The following is a 23,215-nucleotide window of genomic DNA, read 5'->3' as shown; positions in this document are numbered from 1 at the left end:
GACACTCCCGCGCCGGGCTGTCAGCCTGCCTTCCCTACCCTCATCTTTCCGACTCTTTTGTATTCTCCCTGCCTCTTCACTTTCCCTTCACTAGCTGCCTCCCCTTACTTACTGTCATTTCTCCATCTCTCACCTTTACCTCTCTCTCTCACACACAGTTGCTTTCCTCTCTGTTGCTTTCTATCTTAAGTTTCTCAAACTGTTCCTTCCTCTCTCCCTTTAAGGCCCTTGGTGTCTTCTTGGAGCAAGAAGCATTTTTAGGTGTGTTAGATGGGAGCTCTTTATCACAGAAAGAATCTCTGACACCTTCTCCCATCATCAGGACCAGGCGACCCAACTTCAGTTGTACTGGCCAAGTGGCAGAGGGTCCTAAAAGAGCTTCACCTCCACACCCCTTTTTGCACCTCCCAGAAAGCTCCCTGAGAGAGAAAAGGGGGCAAACAGCCTCTAGTTCAGGTTAGGGCCTGATCCGCTAACTCTGATTGCACACGGGGTCAGGGAGAGAGACTGACAGACAGGCAGATAGTTTCTAGCTTGGTGGGTAAAGATACAGAGATTTGGTTGGTTGACAGGACAAGCCAAGCTTTTCAGCCTCCTGGAGTGTGCCATACATAGGCACGGGGTTCCTCTCCAAGTAGACAGTTGGCCTTCTTTCCCAGCCACTTGTAGAAGGCTTGGGTGCACACCAAGCAGGGAAAAGGAGCTTGTCACTTCCATGGGGGTGGGGAGTAGGAGTGGGGGCAGAGATGTGGCTGCTACTGGTAAGAGTGCTGCCTTTGAGTAAGCAGAGACAGAGTCACCTTCGACCCAGAAGACAACCCCAGGGTAAACTAGGACCCCAATGAAGACTGTCAGGATTTTGTGGTTTTGACACTTTTCCTACTTTTTCCAGGGTCCTGTGTTCTCTTTCCTTTAGCCTAAAGAGGAACCTAGCAAGAATCATAGTGACTTGCCCAGGATTCCAGGACAAGCTGAGTGGAGCTCAGCCTCATGGCTGAAGTCTTTCTAATTCCTCTGGAAAGTAGGTTTGTGGGAATAAAGGAGCAATAGATTTGAAGTGCATCAACACCGTGAGGTCCCTTTTTTGACAGGTTGGGTCCTTACCACTTCACTGACAGGCCCTGGGGGCACAGAGCTGTAGGTCCACTCACCACCAGACACCAAGGTCCAGGGAAAACATGAGTGAGGCAGATAGGTTTTAGAACAGAAGTCTTCGTAGCTGATTAGGTTTTGTTTGCTTGCTTGCCTTTAATTACTTAGGAAGGGATTAGGAATCTATTCAGCAAGAGGATAAGCCCAAGGAAATTATAACTAGGTGTAACTTTAGCTTCCCTTTTGCCAGAAGAAAAGAGAGCATGCGTCTTGATGATCCTGTCATATAGAGACCTGGAGAAGCCCATGAGAGTGGAAGGGGTGGATATCAGAAGTCCATGGTAAAGGCCTTTCCTGGTCTACAGATTGTTGATCTACATGTCTGTCCACTCAGACATAGACATCCATTCATTCAGCAAGTGTAGATACATGTAGTTCTTCAAGGACTACCAGAGGCTAGTTAGGCAGATGGCAGCCTCCACCAACTCTCCTTTTAAAGTCAACACGAGTTGCAACGAGATACTAAAATATGTACATGTATGCATACATCAGCAAGAACCCTAAGCATTGGATAGAAACTCAGCAGAGTAAACTATGGTCCCAGTTTCAGCAAACCAAGTTAAAACATGCTCCTTCTCATCTCCAGTTTTTTCCTTAGGAGAAGAAAAGAGGTGGGTGAGTTCCTGGCAGGGAGGGGTGGGGACAATGGCAACTTGAGGTTAGCCGGGCTACATTTTGAATTCCAGTAAACTGGTTAATTTTTAAATTGAAACTGTTGTTCTTGGTGCAGACCTGATTGGAAGGGCCAGTGTGAACCTGGGAATTCATGTATCCTGGAAGTCCTCTCCCTTGTGTGTTGAGCTTGGTGGCTCTGAAGCTTGCTTGAAGTGGCTTCACCAGAAGAGAGCTCATCTGACCCATGCAAAGACCTTGCTATTGTCTAAATGCAACCAACCTCCTTGAGGGGCTTAGGGACTCAAACAAAACTGGTTCCTGTAGGCTTTTATCACCTTGTGAGTCATAGGAGCAGAGTTGTGCTGTGGTGCCCAAGTTTGGGGAATTAGTTCCTCAAATAGTTCCTCTAGAGGAAGGCAGAGGTGGCTTTGCAAGTGTAGACAGGTCCTGGTTAATTAATTATTTCTGACCTCAGTAGTGTGGTTTCAGAAGACACTTCCGAACCACTTACGGCATTTGGTGATAAGTGTGTTACGTTGGCATACATTTGTCCAAGCCAACCACTGTAGCTGTCTTGAAGTAAACCTGTTGGGAACCCAGGAAATGTCCAGCTAGCCAGGATGGTACTTTGTACTTTGCCACTCACAGTAGTTTACGCCATGGTTTCAGTGTGTCAAACCCTAGTTCATGGCTTCCTTTGCACCAAACTACAATTCCAGCTGTAGTAAAATAACAAAGCCTCCCCCCCACCCCACACTTTGGTGACAGTCTTGCTTTGTGTCTGCTCATTATTTATCTCGCACCCATTGACAGACATTACCTTGGTCCCTGTTTCCATTTTATAAATGATAACACTGAAGCTCAGAGAACTCCCTGCAGCCACATACAAATTAATAGCAAAGCCAAAAATGCAGCACAAATCTTCTGGTGCCAGCCCCTGATTGGTAATCTCCCTTGTAAGGTGGCTGATGAACTAATACAGCATGGCATGGAAGGAGTGAAAGGAAGGGGAAATGTCAATGAAGTGTAGCCCAAGGCAAGTTTTCCAGCCAGGGAACAGAGTTGGTTTTGAGTATTCAAACCTACCATGCTCTTCTTCCTCCTCTGTCACCCAACCAGCCTCTCTTCTACAGGGATCAAAAACTTCCACACACTCTCAGTTCTCTTCTACTTGATGAAATCCTCTCACAGGAGCTCCTGTCCCTTAGGAAGGGACAGGATAATTCAAGGATCCAGTCCCCTGTGAGCTGTGGTCTCTTCTTACTTGCATTTATTTGCCACACAGGCTGTGAAATTGAGAACTTCCCCTGCAACGACCTCGCTATTGTCTAATTGGAATCCAGCCTGCTTATGGGGTTTAGAGACTCAAAACTGGTTCCTGTAGGCTTTTGTTGCCTTGCAAGTCTGTCATTTTTCCTGGGCATCTATACTATGTAATTATTGCTTGACTGTCCTAAATTTCCTTTGTGGTCAAGTGTGTCCTTACTGTTTCTTCCAGGCCAGACCCAAATGCAGTAATGCATGGCTACACCTTGTGCACAGAGTCTAAGGTACCATGATCACAATGATGGCATGACCCATGGAAGACAGTCTTTTTAAGCCCCATGGGATTTCTGTGGAGGGGGCAGAATGATGAGGACATAGACACTGTTGTAGGAAGTGTTAAGCAAAGGTAGAAGCCAGGCCCCAGGGAGCATAGTGAAGGGACCAATTCTAGGAGAGTTTGAAGTTTTTCTTTTCCAGATCTACAAGCATGGGCTGAATTTAGTCTTGCTTAGGCTCTTACTCATCTAAACCCCTGCAGCAGCCTGCTAATTAATCACCTAGTGTCCAGTCCACTGTGTAGACTGCATTCAGAAAACCACAATCTTACCAATCAACTGCTGTCCTCAGAACCTTCTATAGCTCCCCTATGGCCTGCTTGATAAAGCTCAAGCTTCTTGGCCTGGCCTTCATATCCCAGTAGCCCAGCCCCACTTTCCTTCTCCAGACTCACCTCTCCAGCCCTGCAACCCTGCTTGCCCTGGACTTGTGGAGTCCCTTGCTATTCTGTGAACACACACTCCTGGGTCAGCCACTGTGGATTAATCTTTGTCTGACTTGAACCTCTCTCTGTTTAAGTGGTTTACCTTCCATTGGAGAAAAGAGACTTGGGACCCATTGTTGGTCCAGAGTGGGCAAAGTACACTGGGAGCACCCAGCCTTAAGGGCCATTGCCTTTTCCTGCCTCTGCCCCCAAGGGAGATTCTCCCTCCTCAGAACTCTCTTTGTACTGTACTTGCTCCCTGCTTTTGACTTGTAGTATTTTAAGACTGTTTTGGTTAGTCAGTGCTCCTGCCAGACAGTGAACTTCTCCAGGGCAGGGGCCTGCTGTCCAGGACTGTGCATCGACTTGGGCCAGGCTGTGTTGTACTCACATACTTTGTGAAGATAAATGGTTTTCATTATTGTTGTTGGATGATAGGAGATAGGGGAGACAGGACCCTCTAAGCCACAACTTGGTTTGGTTTTGTTTTTAGAACAGAAACCTGCAATGGGCTTTTGAGGTTTCATTCAATTTTATTCATCTGGAAAAAGTCAACATTCTTTATCACTCCCTCGACTAGAAGGAACCCCACACTTGGGGAAAATAAGTCCCAAAGCCACGTTCTTCTCTGTTTGGTAATTTTAGCTCATTCAGGGCTCAGGTCCCAGCTTGGCACTGTCAGTCCAAATAGATCACTTGCTCCAGAAATGCTTTGGAACTTCTACAGAACTAGCAGCGAAGCAGGGGACTAGCCAATTTCACATGCAGAGATTGTTGCATGTCATCAGTGGGAGAATGCCAACAAAAGGATTGCTTGCTTTTTTTAAAAAAAATAAGCAAGTAAAAACTTTTAATTTAGGTTTTGACATGTTCTGCTGATATACACTAGAGCAAAGATTGGGACTTGCCTGCTGTCGTTTGTTGCAGATTCTACTGGAATGTTAATCATTGAAGGTTGAATCTGATGTGAGCTTTTAGTGTTCAAGAACCGCATGTTTGTTGCATCTAAATAATGTGTGCTGAAGAGTGCTTCAGGGTCCTGCTTTATAGACTGAAAGGAGAAGTCCAGGCAAGTTGAAGCTTTTGTTTTTGTTTATTTGGTTGGGTTTTTGTTTGTTTTGTTTGGTGTGTGTGTGTGTGTGTGTGTGTGTGTGTGTGTGTGTGTGTGTGTTAATTTGTTCAGGAGCACATTAACTTTTACATTTAAAAATATCCAAAAAAGTAGAGTTCAATTTGATGCCTTTTCTCTAGGAAGAAATTTTCTTGCCTGCCTTTGCCTAAGCTTCTTTGACACGGAAGCTGTGTACCCTTGTTACCAGAAAACCACATAACCTGAGGAGGTTCTCTTGGCCCGTTTGAGTTCTGTAGGTTCTGAGTTCTATCAGGTGATCTAGCTGAATGCTGGGAAGTAATGCAGGAAGCGCAGGGGTTGGTATTGTCTGACCAAAGATCTCAGTAACCATCAGGTTTCAGTTTCCATGCATGTATCCATTCCAGGTAGGGCTTGAGGAAGCTACTCAAACACCTGCTCAGTAAATGCTGTAGGTTCCAGATAATGGACTGTATCCTCCTAGATGTAAAGACTGTGGTATTAGCCCTCAAGAAGCTGAGGTGGGTTCATAAATGTGAAGCCAGCCTAGGCTACGTGTACAGCAAGACCTTGTCAACAAAAACAAAACACACACACACACACACACACACACACACACACACACACACACACACACACAAAGAGAGAGAGAGAGAGGGAGAGGGAGGGGGATTTGGAACTCCATGAGACTTGCTAGTTGACTGGTTGTGATGCTGTGTGAGAGTGATGTGGCAAGATAGGGTCATCTGGACCTTCCTTCCTCAATGGGCACTCTTGATTAGTAGCTGGTTGGAAGGGGAGATGACGAGTTTTGTGTGAGGTCTGTTGACTCTTAGGGTGCTATTGAACATGTGACAGGGGATGTGAGGAGAGTGAGTAGCCCAAAGTTCAGAAGACTATGTCAGACTAAAGGTCCTGATTTGGAAGTAATTAGCCATGAGAGGGCTGATGTCACAATGGGTGAAGGCAGAGGGAGAAAAGCATGTAAGGACAGAACTCTCCAGAACACCAGCTTTTAAGGGCACTGTTGAAGAGACGAACCATAAAAGGTGACCAGGAAAGAACAGCCAGAGCTAGACTGAGAATCAAGGGAGAAGGGGGGTCCTAGGAAACAGAACGAGGAGAGAGGTCTTAGCACTGCAGGTCTTGGCTGACTTTCATTTCATTTAACTATGCAGCAACTGCCCCTCCCCAGAGCTCATTGGTGAGACAGATGACAGGAAAGCTAAATATACATGCCCAAGAGAAGATTTGCATGGAATGGTATTTTTGTACTTTTTTGTCTTCCCAGTTTTACACTGTAGAGGAAGGATCAAGCTTATTGCAGGGGACCCCAGAACTGGTGACTGGGAGTGGAATTCAAGAGTTCATCGTGAACAATAAACTAGAAACAGAAAGCAGAGGTATTATGCGAAGGGCCTCCAGCACGGGGCTGAGCACCCTGTTGTGGGAGGTGGCAAGCAAGTCAGGCATATTTGAGAGAGAAAGCTTGACCTAGGGTAGAGGAAAGTTAGACAATCTGGAGGTCACGTCCTTAAGTACTGAGGAGGAAGAGGAGACCTCAAAATGGATGGACTTTGAGGGCAGCGTGGGTTCCAAGAGTGACTGCTGCTTGTAAGCAGTGTGACTGCAGAGAAATTATTGACTTCTCTGCCAATTAGGTGCTCGTCTGAAACATAGAAACTAGTGATCACTCAGTTTCCCACTGTGTTATTGTCAAGCAAACTGGGACACAGTACAGACCTTCTAATATTGACAGCTGTTAGGGGCTGTGATGGACTAACCATTGAAGAGCAGTCACCTGAGTCACAGGCACCCATCACCCTTCTGTGGGAAGGAATATTGGGCTGAACAAATGCAGAAGTTTAAGACTTAACTGTGTCTTAAGTCCTCCTGGGACTAGACCTAAGCACGGAGGGCTTACCGTTTTCCTGTGTCTTGCTGACCTGTGACTCTCTCATGGGGCCATTCATTACCCTAGCAACACTTCTGGTAAAACACAGAAGAGCAGTTAGACAAATGACCCAGCAGGATGACATTCCTGTTTGTGTCTGTGTCCCAGCTCTGTTCCAGGGCCAGCAAGAAGGTAGGCATTCAAACAAGGAGGCCCACCCCCCACCTGCCTGGCAGTTTCCTCTCCCCACAGGTACAAGGCCTCTGTAGAGCATTTCTTCTAACAGCCCCACTTGGAGGAATCATAGATAGAGGTGATCTGTTGCCGGTCTGTCTGCCCTGTCAGACAAGACAGGGACCTGGGACACTGAAGGAACTGTTGAGGATTTCCAGTTCTGTCTCTGTGTTCCACTGAAAGGAAGTTAAGGGAGGCCAGGTCACCCAGCGAGCCTATGAGAGCCAGGCCTTGGGCCAGCACCCCCTGCTTGCCTCTGCTACTCCACAGCAGGGTACCCTTCTTTTTGTTGTCTTGCTTGAATAAAATCCTTGAAACTTGAGAATTCTCTCTGCTTTGGATTTTATAAAAATAAACACCATAGGCTGGAGAATGCAGGATGCTTGTCTTCTCTGTGGCATATCTGTTTTTAATGCAAACACAAGACTTCACAGGGTTTTCTTTTGTGCAGATGAAAAACTTGAAACTTGCATATAGATATTTATAAAACAAAACCTTTGTTAAACATTTCGTGTTTAGCCTTCCAGAATTTAGCATTTCCTTCTAACTAGCAAACCCACATCGAGCTCAGCTCTCTGACTTTGGATTATTTCAGTTATCCAGCATGATGCTGTGGAAAGTGGGAGGTAGGACCACTTTGCTTCCCCTTTTAACTGGAAACCACAGGTCTCTCAGGGGGCTGAAGACAGATTTTCCCTGGGTTTCCTGTTCACCTGCCTGTTACTTTAAGAGCACTGTTTGCTTTTATTCTGTGCCTTCATTTTTCCCCGTGTTAATAAAAAATAGCAAGTTTTGCTATATTCTTGAAGAACATATTTTTAAACTAACACAAACACACACACACACACACACACACACACACACACACACACACACACACACACACACATGAAAAGTAGCTAAAAGGCTTTAATGAACTTTTGTAGTTCAGGGATTTATATAGTATGTATTTCAGACCAGAAACTCATCAGAGAAGTCTCCTAAAGTGTAGGCGAGGTCAGGAGAAAGACAGGTACCTTGGAAGTTTTATCAGTGTACTGGCATGGTATGTGTTCCTTTCAGTTCAGTTTATAAAGCTAATTTTTTTTCTCTTATCTCATTAGGTGCGATTAGGAACAGGGCCCAAGTGTCAAACAGACTGGATTGAAATCCTCACTGTCATTTATGTCTTAGGAAAGTAACCTCACTTCTTATAGCTATAGCTATAGTTCCTACTTCCAATAATTTACTGTAATGATGTAAAGGGTCGGGCACTAGACTTGGCACACAGTAGGTGTTTGTTTTGGATTCATTGAAAGTATAAAATTAGTTGCTGCAATCATAGAAGATAGGAGAGGGTGGAAAATGCTCAGGCCGCTGGTAGTCTTCCTTGCCCCTGAGACCAGAATCAGAATGGCGGGATGGGGAAAGATGTCTCTTTCAAGGACACATACTTATTTCTGTACACACTAGAACTAATTGTTTGCCTCTAAGCTTGGAAAAATTGGAAAGGCAGGTTGGCCAGAGAGCTGCCTCTGTCTCCACTCCTCCGAGTTCGCTGTTATTTCCTTTGGTGGTTTCCTGGAAATCAAAGCCAGAATCATATTCCAAAGTCACGTTAAAACGCCACATGAAATATTTGCTGTCTAAGATGATCCACACCGCCATTCACCTTCATTAATGTGACTGGCCAAGAGTTATAGCTTCTTGTCACCCTGTGTTGGGGCTCATCCTCATACCCCATCTATCTTGCTTGGCACTGCCACATAAATCTTCCTAAACCATCTCTTTCATCATGTCTCAATCTGTGTCAGATATTTGCAGTGGCTCTCTTTGCCACGGGACCAGAAGCCAAACACATAACCCACAAGAGTGGCCTAACAGCTGCGATTTGTTGGACATCTGTGGTAAGGGCATTCACTGTGCCAGGTACTTTACATGCATCATCACCTTAGCAAGCACTTTTCATCTGAGACTTGGACAAGTTAAGGATATTTCCTAAGTTCCCTCGAATAGTTTGTAGCAAAGTCAGAATTCTGGCCCAGGACCACCTGATTCAAATGCGAGGGCTGGTTTTATTAGTTAGCCAACTTCCCTCTCCCAACCTTCTAGTTTATGCGATGACACCGTTGAATCATCTATGGGTTAGATATGGATGGCATAAGTCCACCTTCACCCAGAAGCATGGTGAGGAAGGCTTGGAGAGCCTTAGGTGAACCAACATCTCTCGGGAAGCCAGGCCTTGCATTCTGGTTGTGATTCTTGGCAAATACCATACTGGGCTTCTAAGTGCCTCTAACCAACTGAAAGACCACCCTGCTTAGTGTTCAGATGCAAATGGGCTCAGTATGTGTTCAGTGCCTAAAGAAAAAGAAGAACATAGGCTTCAGGTCTTCCTAGCCCTCATCCTGGGAGCATGGATGAGAGGGCACTAAAAACCGGGACAGAGCCAGATGCCAGGTGGCTCCCAGGGTCTAGATCCCCTTGACCAACAATTGTAGCAGCTAGGATTAGCAGCTGTTTGCTTCTGTCCCTTCTTGTACTCCCCTTACTTCAGAGCTTTGTGGGCCACTCAGCCCGGTTTTCAAAGAACCTACTCAAGGCCCCTGACCTGATTAGCACCTGTTTATGTTGTCCCATACATTATACATAATACAATGGCTGCTGTTTTCTGCATACTCCTAAAGACAGTCTGTCAGGAAAGCAGGGGTAATGTAACTTCCTGCGCTCAGCTTCAGGCCAGGAAATTGGGCTCGCCTTATCTGTGTCCATCATTCAGTCATTCATTCAACCATCAACATTGAGTCCTCATGGCTCCTGTGTTCTATGCATGCACTAGGAGGTGATGCAACTTAGCTTGTGGGACAGAAGATCTGTGTCACATCCTGGCTCTGCACCATTGCTGCTAGGTGAGTTTAGAGAAGGGTTTTATGTGCGATTTGGTGGGGGTTTTTTTGTTTTGTTTTGTTTCTTTTTGAAAAGCAAAAGAAGTAGTGGACAATGCTTGTTTACAGAGTCACCGTGAAGTGCTATCTGTATTATATGTAATAGACATTCCACATTGTTTCTTTGTTTTTGAGACAAGAGTCTCATTTTGGAATTCAAGCAAGTCTGAAACTTCTGTGTAGCCCAGGCTGGCACTGAACTCAAGCTCTTCTTGCCTCACCCTCCCAAAGTGCTGGGATTACAAATGTATACCAACATACCCAGTAGCATATTCTTAAATTGAAGTGTTTTGTTTTTAAATCAACACAAAATTCACCATTTTAATTGTTGTTTAGAAGGTTTCTTTTCCTTTTATGTGTGAGAGCTTTGCCTGCATATATGTGCACCATGTGCCTGCAGAAGCCTTCAGAGGCCAGAAGAGGGCATCAGATGGCTTTGAACAGGAGCAGTTGTGAGCAGCCCTATGGGTGCTGGGAACCCAACTCAGGTCCTCTAGAAGAGCAACCAGTGGTCTTGACCACAGGGTCATCTCTCCAGCTCTATTTAAAACTTTTAAAGTGTGTGAAATTCGTTGTTTCTTGGTATATTCTGTCACCATCACCACTATATAGTTCCAAAACAGTGTCATAATTGCCCCGTTCCCCAAAATTATTATCGCCCCTGTTGTCCCCTTTCCCCCTGCTCTCGGCAACTGCTAATTTGTTTCTAAATTTTCCTATTCTGACTGACTCACAGAATTATAAAATCATGACTTCTGTGTCTGAGTTCTTTAACTTAGTGACATATATATTTTTAAGATTCATCCATATTGTGTCATCAACTAGTGTGTCATTTCTTTTTATGGTCAACTAGTACCCTATTGTATGGCTCTGCCATACTTTATCCATCCATAAGTTAAATGACATTTGTGTTGTCTTAGCTTTTTGGCTATTATGAATATTGTTTTTATGAATATTGATGTACGAGTTTCTAGATAGACATGCTTTCATTTCCTTGAGTATACATCTTGAAGTGCAGTTGCTGGGTCATATGGTAATTTTATGTTTAACTCTTTTAGCAAATGCCAGACTGTTTCTAAAGTGGCTGTCTCCTTTTACAATCCCACCAGTTTTCCATTATTATTTCCATAATATTTTCCATTATTAATATTCCAATAATATTTCCATTATTATTAACACTTATTAACTCCCCCTTTTTTCTGTTTGTGGACATCCTCAGTATAAAATTGAATATCAGAATATAGTTCACAGTTGCCCAGTGACTGGTGCTGAGTATCCACCATTTATGTGCTTACCAGCAGAGCCTGTGTTATTGTTGTTGTTGTTGTTGTTATTATTATTATTATTATTATTATTATTATTTGATTAAAACTTTTTGTTTGCTAAGTCCCTATTGTATGGTCAGTTGTATCATATGGGGCAACCTCTAAGCAGGCCATTGGAGCACAGTAATATGAGAGAGTATAATAAATATAGCATGCATGATGTGGAAAAGGCCTCAGAGGAGGACAGAGGAGATGAGTGCAGGCAGAACAGAGTTTGTGAAACACACAAGGAAGGAGGAGGGCATGAAAGAACATGGAGCCTGTGTGTGTGTAGGGGTGGGGCCTTCAGTCATTATTGTCATCAGGTGAAGGGCGCTCCAGGCCGTCCCCCATCCCAAGCCACGCAGTTAGGCAGGTCTCCAGCTCATGAGGCAAGCCAGCTTCACGCCTCAACTAGCATAGGGTGCTGTTGTTTTCAAGGTGTGATTATTGAGCTGATTGTGTCTCCACTGGTGGTCAGTTTTACAGCCTCATTACAACAACAACAATAAAATGTGACCAGTAGCGAGATAGGACTCACCCAACTTCCCACATTATAGAGCTGGACATGGAATCCAGGGCATGTGACTCCATAATTGCAAACTAAACCTTAACTCATCCTAACTTGGCACTCAAGGCCATTTATTCTCTACTTTGAAGTACTGTATTTTTCTTCCTCCCCTCTGTTTCCTGCCTGTAACTGAATCACCTTTTAGGGATCCATGCAAAAGCATCTCACCCCATCTTTTCTGTTAGACCTTCTATTCTTCCATGTTCTCCCATCCAAGTACTTGCTTAGCTCCCTGGACCAGACAAGATCAGGTGCACTGAGAGTGGTGTGGCTGTAACTGAAGTCCAGGTTCTCATGCCCTTACATTGTCATACTTTCATGTACACCAAACTCTTCAATACTGTTTATTTTCCTCACGTTCTTAACATACAGAATTGTTAGTCTTCACATCATGGCAATGTGAGTAGGAATTATTCACTTCAATTCACAGATGAGGAAATGGGGAAGAAAAACAACTTATCCAATCTTGTTACAGGCCACAATGATCTCTCTTGCTTGTGAAATCCAATATTCAAGTTTGGCTGGAAATCTTGAATTATCTTCTCATGAGCTTTTATTTTATATCCCTATCTGATTGCTCCTGCATCTCTTTCAAGGATGCAGCCTCAATTTTGCAGAGCATAATTCTCAAAACATATTAGCCTGAACTACACAATGGGGCTTCTCCTATATGCTCATGTTATTGCACTAACAATTGTGACCTTACATAATAGTGAACTCTCCAATATGTAGTCCCAGTTTCTTTTGTTCCTCCTTTGTCCTTGGGTCTGCCTGCATGCTGCAGGGATGCATAGCCTTTCTGAAGTAACCTCATTTCCCTCATTACATTTTGAAAGGGTGGAATGAGATGATCTGAGAACCATTGCTCATACAGTGCCCAGATTTGTAAGCCTGAATGACTGCCTCCTTCTACACTAACTCAACACCATCATTGGTCTGAACTGCTGTTTCACCTCTGAGAGGCAAAACATCGCTTGTTAGTTCCCATTTGGTGGCACCTCACAGTTTAAACTTGTCACACTGAGGACTGTATCAGGAAGAAGTCCTGTTGCATCCTCCCATCTGATCTTGGGCTCTCTCTGTCTCTCTATGTGTCCGTCTATCCCAGTCTTTCTGCTCCTCTCCCTCTCTCCTATCTCTCCACCATCCCTCTCCCTTCTCTCCCCCCCCTTTCTTCCTCCCCACTCCCCTGTGTGTATATGTACACGAATACCCTATACCAAGATAATTTCATTTGATGCACCCTCTTTAGGTTTTACATTTCAGCGGGCTTTTTGCCTTAGATTCAGCATTGATTTGTAGGCAGGAAGACATTGTTCTTTTAGAAATACTCAGGTCCCCTCTACCACATGTTTAACCTGCTGGAGGGGTTTTATAGATAAACAAAGATAACAAGAACACCAGGTCATTCTCATGAAAATAGAACCATGGAAGAGTCCTCTGCCCTAGGAGGAAGGGCTTTCCCCATCAGGGGTTGTTAACCAAGACCACATATTTTTCATGAGTTTTTCCTTTGTACTTCATATGCTACCTGTCATTTCTTTTTTTTAATTTAATATTTAGTTGCCTCTGCTTATGAAAATAAAATGATTCAGGCACACTGGTAATAGGAAGCATGACATCCCACTCACAAAGTGTCCAGTGTGCCAATCACAATTTGAAGAGTACTCTGAACCCTTGTTCTCTTCCCCCAGCTGTGTCATAGAGACCTGAGCTGGGCTAGCCTGAGGCTTTGCTCATCTTTCCCCTGTCATGGAGGAACTGGGGCTCACTCAGCACTTTTCAATAGAGGTCCCATTCTGACCAGCTGAAGCTGGATTTGAGAAGACTGCATTTGCATGCATTCTGAAATAGTTATGGATTATAAGCATCCTTCTCAGACTTACTAGCAAGTTGTGTGAGGAGAGAAGCCTGGCTGGGGAGAGACATGAGGGCATGTTTAACACTTGCATGTATTCACATGTATGCATGCATGCATGCATGCATTCTCCAATGCATTCAAGAGCATGTGCGCACACGCGCGCGCATGCACACACACACACACACACACACACACACACACACACACACACACACACACAGGAGATTGCATATAGCCAGCTCCTGGCCACATGCCACATGGGCAGCACACTAGAGAATGCATTTAAGGTCCATGGTGGGAACGTTTGGGGAGCATAAGAAACAGAAATTCCCAGAGTTTCAATTCTATCACAGAAAACAAACTATTTTACTACTAAGGACCATTCTCAGAGTAGGTTCAAATTTCTAACTGTATGGCTTTCCTGTTTGAACTTCTGGCTTCCACAGTGAGAGACAAAATTAGCAAGTCCATTTTGAATCCTGCACAGGAGAAAAAAAAAAAAACAACAAAAAAAAACTCTTAGATTCTGTGAGATTAGGTTAAGCTGTGAGGAAAGGCGAGCCAACAGGTTCGAATTTGTGGTACTTCTCAGTACATGTTATGAGTACATAAAAACACAAGACAAGACACCAGAGCCATTTCCCACTCCTGGCTCTTCCTCAGACACACTTTGGAGGAGCCTGGGACATCCCTTGGATTTGAGTTCTCTCACCTGTGAAGTGAGAGTTAGAGCAGCCAATCACCAGGGTCTGTTAGACCCCCGCCTTCTGACATTTGTGCTGTTGAGGAGGAAACATACCTTCCTTTCCTCATCCTGTCTATGTGGGGCTGGGGAGCTCTCTGTCCTTACAGCGTTGGTGTCACCTTAAGAAGAGCTGCCACTCCTCTTATGCCTCTTGATGACCAAGCCACAGAAACCAAGTTTTCTCGAGGAGAGGCTTGGTGTAAAAATGTCTTGAGTATTGAGAGATTCACCTGTCAATTAAGTTCAGACCAGGTATCTCAGTTACTTTTCTATTGCTGTTACAGAATACCATGATGAAGGCAATTTATAAGCCAAGAGCTTACATCCATTCTGCCATAGAGAAACTAACTGAAAATGTCACAGGTTTTTAAAACCTCAAATTCTACCTCAGCTACACACCTCCCCCAGCTACCCCCCACTCCCCCCCTAATCCTTCCCAGTTCTACCAACTGGAGACCAAGTATACAAGCATGACCCTATGAGGGCCATTCTCATTCAAACTGCCACACCAGATGACAGTCCAGGGATTATCTAGCTCCAAGATTCTAGGATTCCATAAAAGGCAAACTTTTAGATGGATATGCAGAAACCCCTATGCAGACTCATTTGGGTGCTGTTTAGCACTTTGCATGTGGTTGATTGGCACACACCCTAGATGCTAGATGCTGCCTTTAGGAGCTCTCTGTGCAGGTTACAATAGTCCCTGGGTTTGTCGCTTTTCCTTTTTAGCTGGTTTGGCCTCATTTATTTTCTAGGATTTGAGGTTTTGGACTTTTTGACTATTTTGACTCATAGTCAACCTTGTTCTCTTGGTATGCATTTTAGAAGACAAATCTGACCTTGAGAACAGTGTGATGCAGAAGAAAATAAAAATCCCCAAACTTTCTCTCAGTCATGTAGAAGACGATGGGGAGGCTAAAGACTATGGGGAAGAAGATTCACAGCTTCGACACATCAAGGTAACAAAATCTTTGCTATTCTTTAACGTTCATGGGAATGATTTCGTATTTCTCAGAGCTAAAGAATTCCAGTCTGGCCTCATTCCCCATATAAATGTCCGTTGGTGGCATAGGCCATGGGCTTTTGGGGGGGTGGGGGTGTAGGATGCTTGAGACAGCAATTGCATTTTCCCTATTCAGAGAATCCTCATTTAGACTACCTCCAGGCACAATCCTGTGGTAGTGTGTGCAATGTCATGGCTGCTGGAGATTTAGAACAACGTGCTTTTCCCTGGCATATAACTCTAGAAAGGTCATTACTGAATTACATGGACATTAAGGAGATGTTGGTCTTGGAGTCTGAGGGTGGACTTGCTGTGGAAAGATATTGGTAAAATTCACAGAGGGCATTTATGGGATCCTGGGTTGCATGGAAATTTTTCATGAGTTTGCATTTCCTTGTTATGTGCCCCAGCTGGTCACTCACTATATGAAAACAAACAAACAAACAAAAACCCTGCTGGAAATCTTGATCAGCAGTCTAGCTGTCTATCTAACCCTTACCCCATCCTGTGTGTATCCCAGAGAAAGGATGAGGGAGGTGAAGAAAGGTAACTTTGGCTCTGTGATATCATTTGGGACACAAGGTCAAGCACATCCCCAGAGTGTCATCTAAAAGATGTGGTCAGTTCACTGCATGACATCCATTACACCCCTGCTGTGTCTCTGGCTCAGCGCTGGCTCCTGTTGTCATGGAGTATAGCCATGTAGTCCCTGTACCCAGAGTTCTCACAGTATAGTGATATGGACAGATGTTTAAGGTGATCATTACAGTTTTAGCAGATACATTCATCTCTTCTTTATCTCAGCAAATAAAATGGCCAGGACTTTTCAGTGTTACTCAATCTCAAGTCATGGGTTGACTTCATTTTCATTACCTTTAAGTTTCTGTAACTTGCAAGTTGAGTCAGGCCCACCCTGTCATGGTTAAACTGGGCAGAATCTTGCATACTCTGTCTGTACCTCCTTGTGTACCTCTGGGAGAAGAAGTCATGACCCTTCAACTGTAGGTGAAGACTCAGCCACTCTGCTGTTCTGCCACCCACAGTGGGAGCTTTGTGCGTTCCTGCTGAAACTGCCTTAGCCCCTGGGTAGTGGTGGATCATCCCCTTTGTGAATGAGCCTTCCTTGCTCGTGCTGTCCTGCTGAGGGAGAGGCTGACAGATGTGAGCAAGGGACTCTGCTGGGAGTTGCACTCCAGACTCTGCCTCTGGCTCTGTGGTGTGTAACTCCCCATGCCACCCTGGGGATGGTCCGTCCCCTGTCTGGGGCTTGATTTGCTTACCTGCAACATGAAGAAACTGAAAGCACCCCAGTGCTAGCATTCTTTGAAGTTTTCAGTTGAGTAAACATTTCTCAGCCTCCTGCCAACTGCCAGTCCTGAGTGAGTAGGCAGTAGAGAAGCAGAGAAAACAAGACATATGTACTGCCCTAGATTAGAGTGGGTTTGGGTTTTGACGTCCTTCCAAACTGAAACAGTCTTAAAAAGGTTACAAGATAGAATTCCTTGCATATGTATGTTCTTGAGTGTGATTCCTTTGGAATGGCTTGGGCAAGCCAGATTGTCACCCAATCCTCTGAAAATCTACCCTGAACTCTCTCCCCCACCCCCATTAGTAAGTGACTGCCCAGGCACCACGGAGGCTATGGAGGGCTGGGAAATTTAGAAGAATGGTCCTGATATGTACATCCAAGAGGCCAAGTGCTGGGGTGGAAAAAGTAAAGTGTTAGCATGACAAGAATGACCTGCGTCTGCCACTACCTGTTTGTGTGACTTTTGGCAAGAGCACTCTGGGCCTCTGTCTCCTCATTTGCAAAATGAAGGGCTTTGACTGTGTCTGTAACAGGTTTCTCCAAGCACTGATGTTCTGTGGTTCTGTGATTCTAGGATTGTCTGGGGAAATATTGAGCTGCAGTCCAAGAAAGTCCCAGCTGCCCTTGCCTGAACTGATTCTCGTTGTCCTACACAGAGACCGGAGGGGCGGAAGCCTAGTGAAGCGGCCCACAAGAGTATCGAGGCAGTGGTGGCCCGGCTAGAGAAACAGAACGGCCTGAGTCTGGGTCACAGCACTTGTCCCGAAGAGGTTTTTGTGGAGGCCTCACCGGGAACAGAGGACATGGACAGCCTGGAGGATGCCGTTGTGCCCCGGGCTCTGTATGAGGAGCTGCTGCGAAACTACCAGCAGCAACAGGAGGAGATGCGCCACCTCCAGCAGGAGCTGGAGCGGACTCGGAGGCAGCTGGTACAGCAGGCCAAGAAGCTCAAGGAGTACGGGGCACTGGTGTCTGAAATGAAGGAGCTCCGAGACCTCAACAGGAGACTCCAAGATGTGCTGCTCCTGCGGCTTGGCAGCGGTGAGTGCCCAGGCAAGCCGCTTACAACTCCTCACAGTGGGAGGGGCACCTTCCTGCAGCTCCCCTTCCAGGAGGATAAAGGGGAGAAGCAGGTCAAGTGCCCTTGAGACTAGGGAAGGAGAGACACTTGGCTCAGCAGTCACCCAAAGGAGGAGTCACCCTCCTCTTTGTGAATATGATAGGAGGCCATGAATGCAGCATTGGCCACACTGGTAAGAACACTGGGAATGTGGCTCAGAGAACCAGAGTAGACAGAATGCTTGCTACTGCCCATTCAGCAAGAGGTTAGCACGGGGACTTAGGGTAGCCCTTCAAACAGACCTTAGGACAGTAAAGAGAACTGGACATGATCTGAAACACATACCGTTACTGTGAGCCAGAAAGTGACAAAGGGGAGAATCCTGCTAACATGACCAGAAGGTTGAGGGCATGAACAGGTTATTTGTAGGGGGTGGGGGGGGGCGAGTATATGGGAGAGACTTTAGGAAGTGCTTGGGTCTTGAAAGGTGGGCATTGTATCCAGACACCTGAGGAGTTTAAGGGCAGCACTCATGAGTATGGGAAACACACAGGACGTGCTAGGAAGGCTGCTGTAGATGTGGAGGGCAGACCATAAGGATGCTGAAAACTACCATCTTGGGTAGTCAGGGCTCGTTTCCGTGGAAATGGGAGGCATTAAATTGCTTTTGAGGACTGGGGGATGTAGCTCAGCAGTAGAGTACTTGTGTGGTATGTGCAGAGCCCAGAGTTCAACCCACTACAAAGCAAAACAAACAAGAAAGCTTTGTGCATTGGTATGTAGGGATTAGTATAAAGATACACAAAATTCCTTTGGTTTGCTCATAGGAGAGCCACCCTGGCCCTTAGGTTTTCTCATCTGAAGTGGTGTAGAGGCTGGAACGAGTGGATCCTAAAAGGCAAAAGACAGTGAGAACAGACAGAAAAGCTCCTGCAGAGTGTTAGCCTCTGGCAGCGTGAAAGATGGGGCCCAGTCAGTACTGATGCGGTTGCTCTGCCACGCAGTCACAGACTCCATGGCCTCTGTATCAGGGCGCTTTGCTCAAAATGGGGGGAGTAAACTAGGTTAGAAACATGGGTCCTGTCTCCAAAATGTCCAACTATGTCACTGGAGAAAGAAGGTCTCCATTGTCTAGATACAAGATGCACACTCATGTGGAGACTGATCCTTCAGTTTGTGGGGACAGGTCTGCTTCCACACTGCTCCTCTTCTATTTGCAGGTTGCCTCTTGCTTCTTAAGTGTGTCTTCATGGTGAGGTCTCAGGAGATCAGCCAGGGGCCTTTTCCTGACCTTGACACAGTGGAGCAAGCAGGCTAGGCATTACCAGAGACAGACCTCCAGCTCACACAGTGTCACCATAGTTAATGGGTTGCAAGGGTCCCACTCCCCAGCTCTGCCTTCGTCTTGGCTTTGTCCCAGACCATAGGTTCACTGTGACACTAAAGGTTACATGTGACTTTCAGACCCACAAGGTGTTTATTACAATAAAAGCTCAGTGAGAAGCCATTACTGTGAGAATTTAAGAAGGCAGTGTTGGTGCTGTAGTGCAGGTGGACACTGGAGATAGAATTCAGCTTTCCGGGAGAAACGTGTTTCCTGACCTCCAGATGGGTGGCTTTTACTTTGATTGTGGGGGCCTTTTGTGGACTTCTTCAGAAGAATGGGGAAGCACGCCAACAACTAACTCTTTCCACACCATTAGCCCAGCTCCAGGGGAAATTACCTGTTTTGCATGGTCCTGAACTGAGTTTAGGCTCCAGAAACCACCCTGTCCTTGAGCTGTAAGAAACCACATTTCATGCAGGCAGGTGCCTCTTTTCATCCTAAAACACTTGACAGTCAAACCTAACCCTGTCTATGTTTGGTGTCTTGGCCTTGCCAGGATTTCTCATTCTGCAGGACTTGAATGTCATCATGATGGCCAATGGCCATCTCTTCTCTGATGTGTCACTCTTGCTGTCACAATGAGATGGACTCCAGCACCATGCACAGATATGGCTTCCACCATGGCCACATGCAGAGCCCTGTGCTTTCAGGACAACAGGCTTCCTGGAAATCACACACAACCTTTCTCCATCTAGGAACACTTAAACTCCACTCATTAACATGTGTAAATAGACACTAAGACAAGTCCTTAATAATCAAATGGTCTCTGCCTACAAGGTTGTATATTTTATACAGGTCTGGATTCAAATTCCAACTTCCCTACATTCTAACTCTGTCTTTGGAAAATCCTTGTCTTCTTCTTTTCCTTCCTGTATAACACCTTCCCTCCTTTCCTGGTTCCCTTCACCAGTACTCACGGGTCTCCTCCTGTGCCAGGCATTGTGCCTATTGGTGGGCAGCAGTCTCATGTATTCAGAACACACACATACACACATGCACATACACAGAACGTGCACACATATAAAACACGGATGCACACACACGTGCATGCATATGTATGTACACCTTGCCTTCTGCTCTTGAGGATCTCACAAGCACAGAGGGCTATGGGACAGCAGAGATAAGACACCTTGTGTTTGGAGGATTGGTTAAAAAAAAAAAAAAAAAAAGCTGCCTGAAGGGAAAAAAAATAGGCTTGAAAAGTGAGTTTCTATGCAGGCAGGTATAATTGGGTGGTAAGAATGAGGTGCAATCTAGCCAGCCAGCAACTCTCTGAGTCTCAGTATTACACTCCTTACAATGGGGCTGGTGTCAGCCCCCCTTACAGCTTTGGGACACACAGCATAGTGTCTGGTGCTCTGTTGATGCTCACGTTCTATTAGCTACTCTTTTTTTTTTTTTTTTTTTTTTTTTTTTTTTTTTACATCATTCGGAAGGGAAAAGATAGGGTCTGTTTGGGATTTTAAAGCTGGCTCCGTCAATCAGTAATTGACCCTGTGACTTTAGGCAGGTTAACCAATGTCTCTGCCTCTCATTATCTTTTACGGTAGAGGATAACATGAGTTATAGATGTCTGTTTATTTCTTCGTTCAGCTACACAGTAACACCACTGGATATTTTCCAAGCTTATGGATTTGGGGAGATACAAAGAAGGCAAAAACATTGGGAAGTGGGCAGAGGGTGGGGTTGGAGGTGAATGTGTAAGGATATAATTAAAATGCAGAGTAGCCAGTTGTAGGGGAGGGTTATACATTTTGATCAATCTTCCCTGCTCCCCCGATTCTGAAAAAAATAGTTATTCTGTAAACACTACCTAGAACCAGGGCAGAGAAGAGCCAGAAAGTTCCACATGCCCTCAAAGGCCTGGGTTGGTATCAGGCCAGGCTTTCTTCTTGCTCTTGGAGGCCTCACCTGCCTTCCTCCCCTAGGGTCCCAGCTTGAGGTTCTTTGTCCACATCGGGTCTGGATCATTTATACCCTTGACAGGTAATTCAGAAACCAGGTTGGCTAATATGTCAGGAAATCTCAGTTTTGAGAGGATTTCTCCCCACATGGGAGGATCTCGAGTAGTGTGGTGGTCTCAAGATCGGTAACCCAGCCTCTTGAGAATCATGCAGATTCCTTGGCCATCAAAGGGTTGTGGTAGGGTAGCTCATGGAGGTGGAGGCGTACACTGTACACTGAGTGGACAGGGAACAGCAGGGTGACAGTCTCAGAGGCTCGGCTGGGTGACGCACTTTTCATTCGTATGTTTCCTCATTCATTCTTCTATCATTCATCCTCTGGAAATGTTAGATGTGTCTGGTGGGAAGGGTTCTCAACAGCATGGAAGCCTGGGGCTCTCTCTGGAAGAACAGACAGGAGGTGGGAGGCTGTCTTCACTTTGCTACTGAAGAAGCAAAACCACACTGGTCCAGTGTGCCTCTCTCAGGACCTTTACCCGCCATGGCTTTCTTTAGCACTTTGATGTCCTTGTCACCAACATGGGTGTGACTTCACCAACCCTCATAAAGGACCATCCGTTCCTTCTCTATGATCTTAGTCTGGAAAGCAACCCTTTCTGACCCCAGAGGCTCGTTTATCACAGTACTTGTACAAAATTGAACAAGGAAGCACTGTATGAGTCTGGCTGTATGTCCGGCACACAGTCAGTGTTCAGGAAATGGCAGCCTGACTCCCTTTTCTTCCCTTTCCTGCCCATCAGCCCAAAGAATCAAGGCTGAGAAATCTAAAAGCATAAGGACATTGTTACTTACAAGGCGCACACTGATTTATGGGATTATTTGTTCATTTATTCTTTCTTCCCCAACAGATGTTTATTGAGATAGTACTTTGGGCCAAGGCAGGGATAGATATTAGAAACCTAGAGATGAAAGGCAGAGACCTTCATAAAAAGCACTTGCAAGCTAGTGGGTTAGCATTTTCAAACTGGGGGATGGTGGCCTCCAGGGAGGTCATGGAGATAAGGTGTGAAGCAGAGCTGTTGGGATACAGGGAGCAAGGAGCACCTGTGTGAGATGGAACAGAGAAGGAGTGTTTCAGCTTCTCCTCAGCTGGTCCCTGTTCTTAAACTTTCTAATTACATTGTTTTTATTCACTTGAGGGGTGTGTGTGTGTGAGTGTGTGTGTGTGTGTGTGTGTGTGTGTGTGTGTGTGTGTGTGTGTGTGTGTGTGTGTGTGTGCATGTGTGTATGTATGTGGTGGGTCCCAGGGATATCGAACTCAGTTCATCAGGCTTGGCAACAAGTCCCTGTTTTTAATGCTATGCAGGGAACAAAGCAAGTTTAGGCAGCCTTCTCGCTCTCTTTCCTTTTGGTGTGAACCAAATGGCTTAAATTCAGTCCTTCTCCAGAGAACCCTGAGGAAGGTGAAGAGGAGGAGACTTGTCCTTGCCTTGAGGATGCACAGAGCTGTGTCAGGGGGCCACAAACATGGATGGATACCTCAGACCACACAGAGTAAAATCGGTGTTATAATTGCAGAGGGAGGCGGATAGCGATTTTAGATTTTGTGTGTTTTGTCAAGAAAAGTAGACACAGATGATGAGTTCTGACCAGCTGGGGGAGAGATAATGAGAATAATAACGGTAATTTACATGTGTGTGGTACTTTACAGTTTCAAAGCACCTTGACATTTTTATCTCATTGGACTATTCCAATAGCCTTACTGCAAGGCCAGGTAAGGATTATTATCTCCATTTGAAAGCAGAGCGTGTGAAAAGAAGAGATAATGCCCCCGTTGGCTAGATCATAAGCAGGATGAAATGTTTGAAGAAGAGAGCCGTGGCGGCTGGCCTGCGTATCTATCTTGGCTCTTCAGAGCTGGATTGCTAACACGTCTGTAACCCTCTGAGTTTATGCCTTGTGTTCTGTCCAAGGTCTGTTAAAATACCAGCTTTGATCTTTAAAATCCTTTGTGGTCTGAGCTGGCTCCTTTACACCCAGGTCTCCGATGGTGCCCTAGAAAAGACAGCTAATGTCAGCCGGATGCTTCCTGCTGATTCCCCTGGACTGGGGGCAGCCTGGCCTTTGGCAACAGAT

The 23,215-nt window shown here is 45.4% G+C and overlaps 2 protein-coding genes across 2 annotated transcripts in view; both read left to right on the top strand.

The window, feature by feature from the left end:
• Agbl4 (ATP/GTP binding protein like 4) overlaps positions 1–23,215 on the top strand; it is a 1,036,629-nt gene that overhangs the window by 805,261 nt on the left and 208,153 nt on the right. The window lies entirely within an intron of this gene.
• The window catches only part of Bend5 (BEN domain containing 5), a 45,778-nt gene that overhangs the window by 431 nt on the left and 22,132 nt on the right, over positions 1–23,215 (top strand). The window contains exons 2-3 of the mRNA XM_027402468.2: positions 15,242–15,375; positions 17,385–17,769. Coding sequence (XP_027258269.1) covers positions 15,242–15,375; positions 17,385–17,769 — 519 coding nt within the window. The remainder of the gene's footprint in view (positions 1–15,241; positions 15,376–17,384; positions 17,770–23,215) is intronic.

The sequence above is a fragment of the Cricetulus griseus genome, chromosome 2 (genome assembly GCF_003668045.3).
Source record: "Cricetulus griseus strain 17A/GY chromosome 2, alternate assembly CriGri-PICRH-1.0, whole genome shotgun sequence".
Lineage (NCBI taxonomy): Eukaryota > Metazoa > Chordata > Mammalia > Rodentia > Cricetidae > Cricetulus > Cricetulus griseus.
This window is presented reverse-complemented; position numbering and strand designations above follow the sequence as displayed.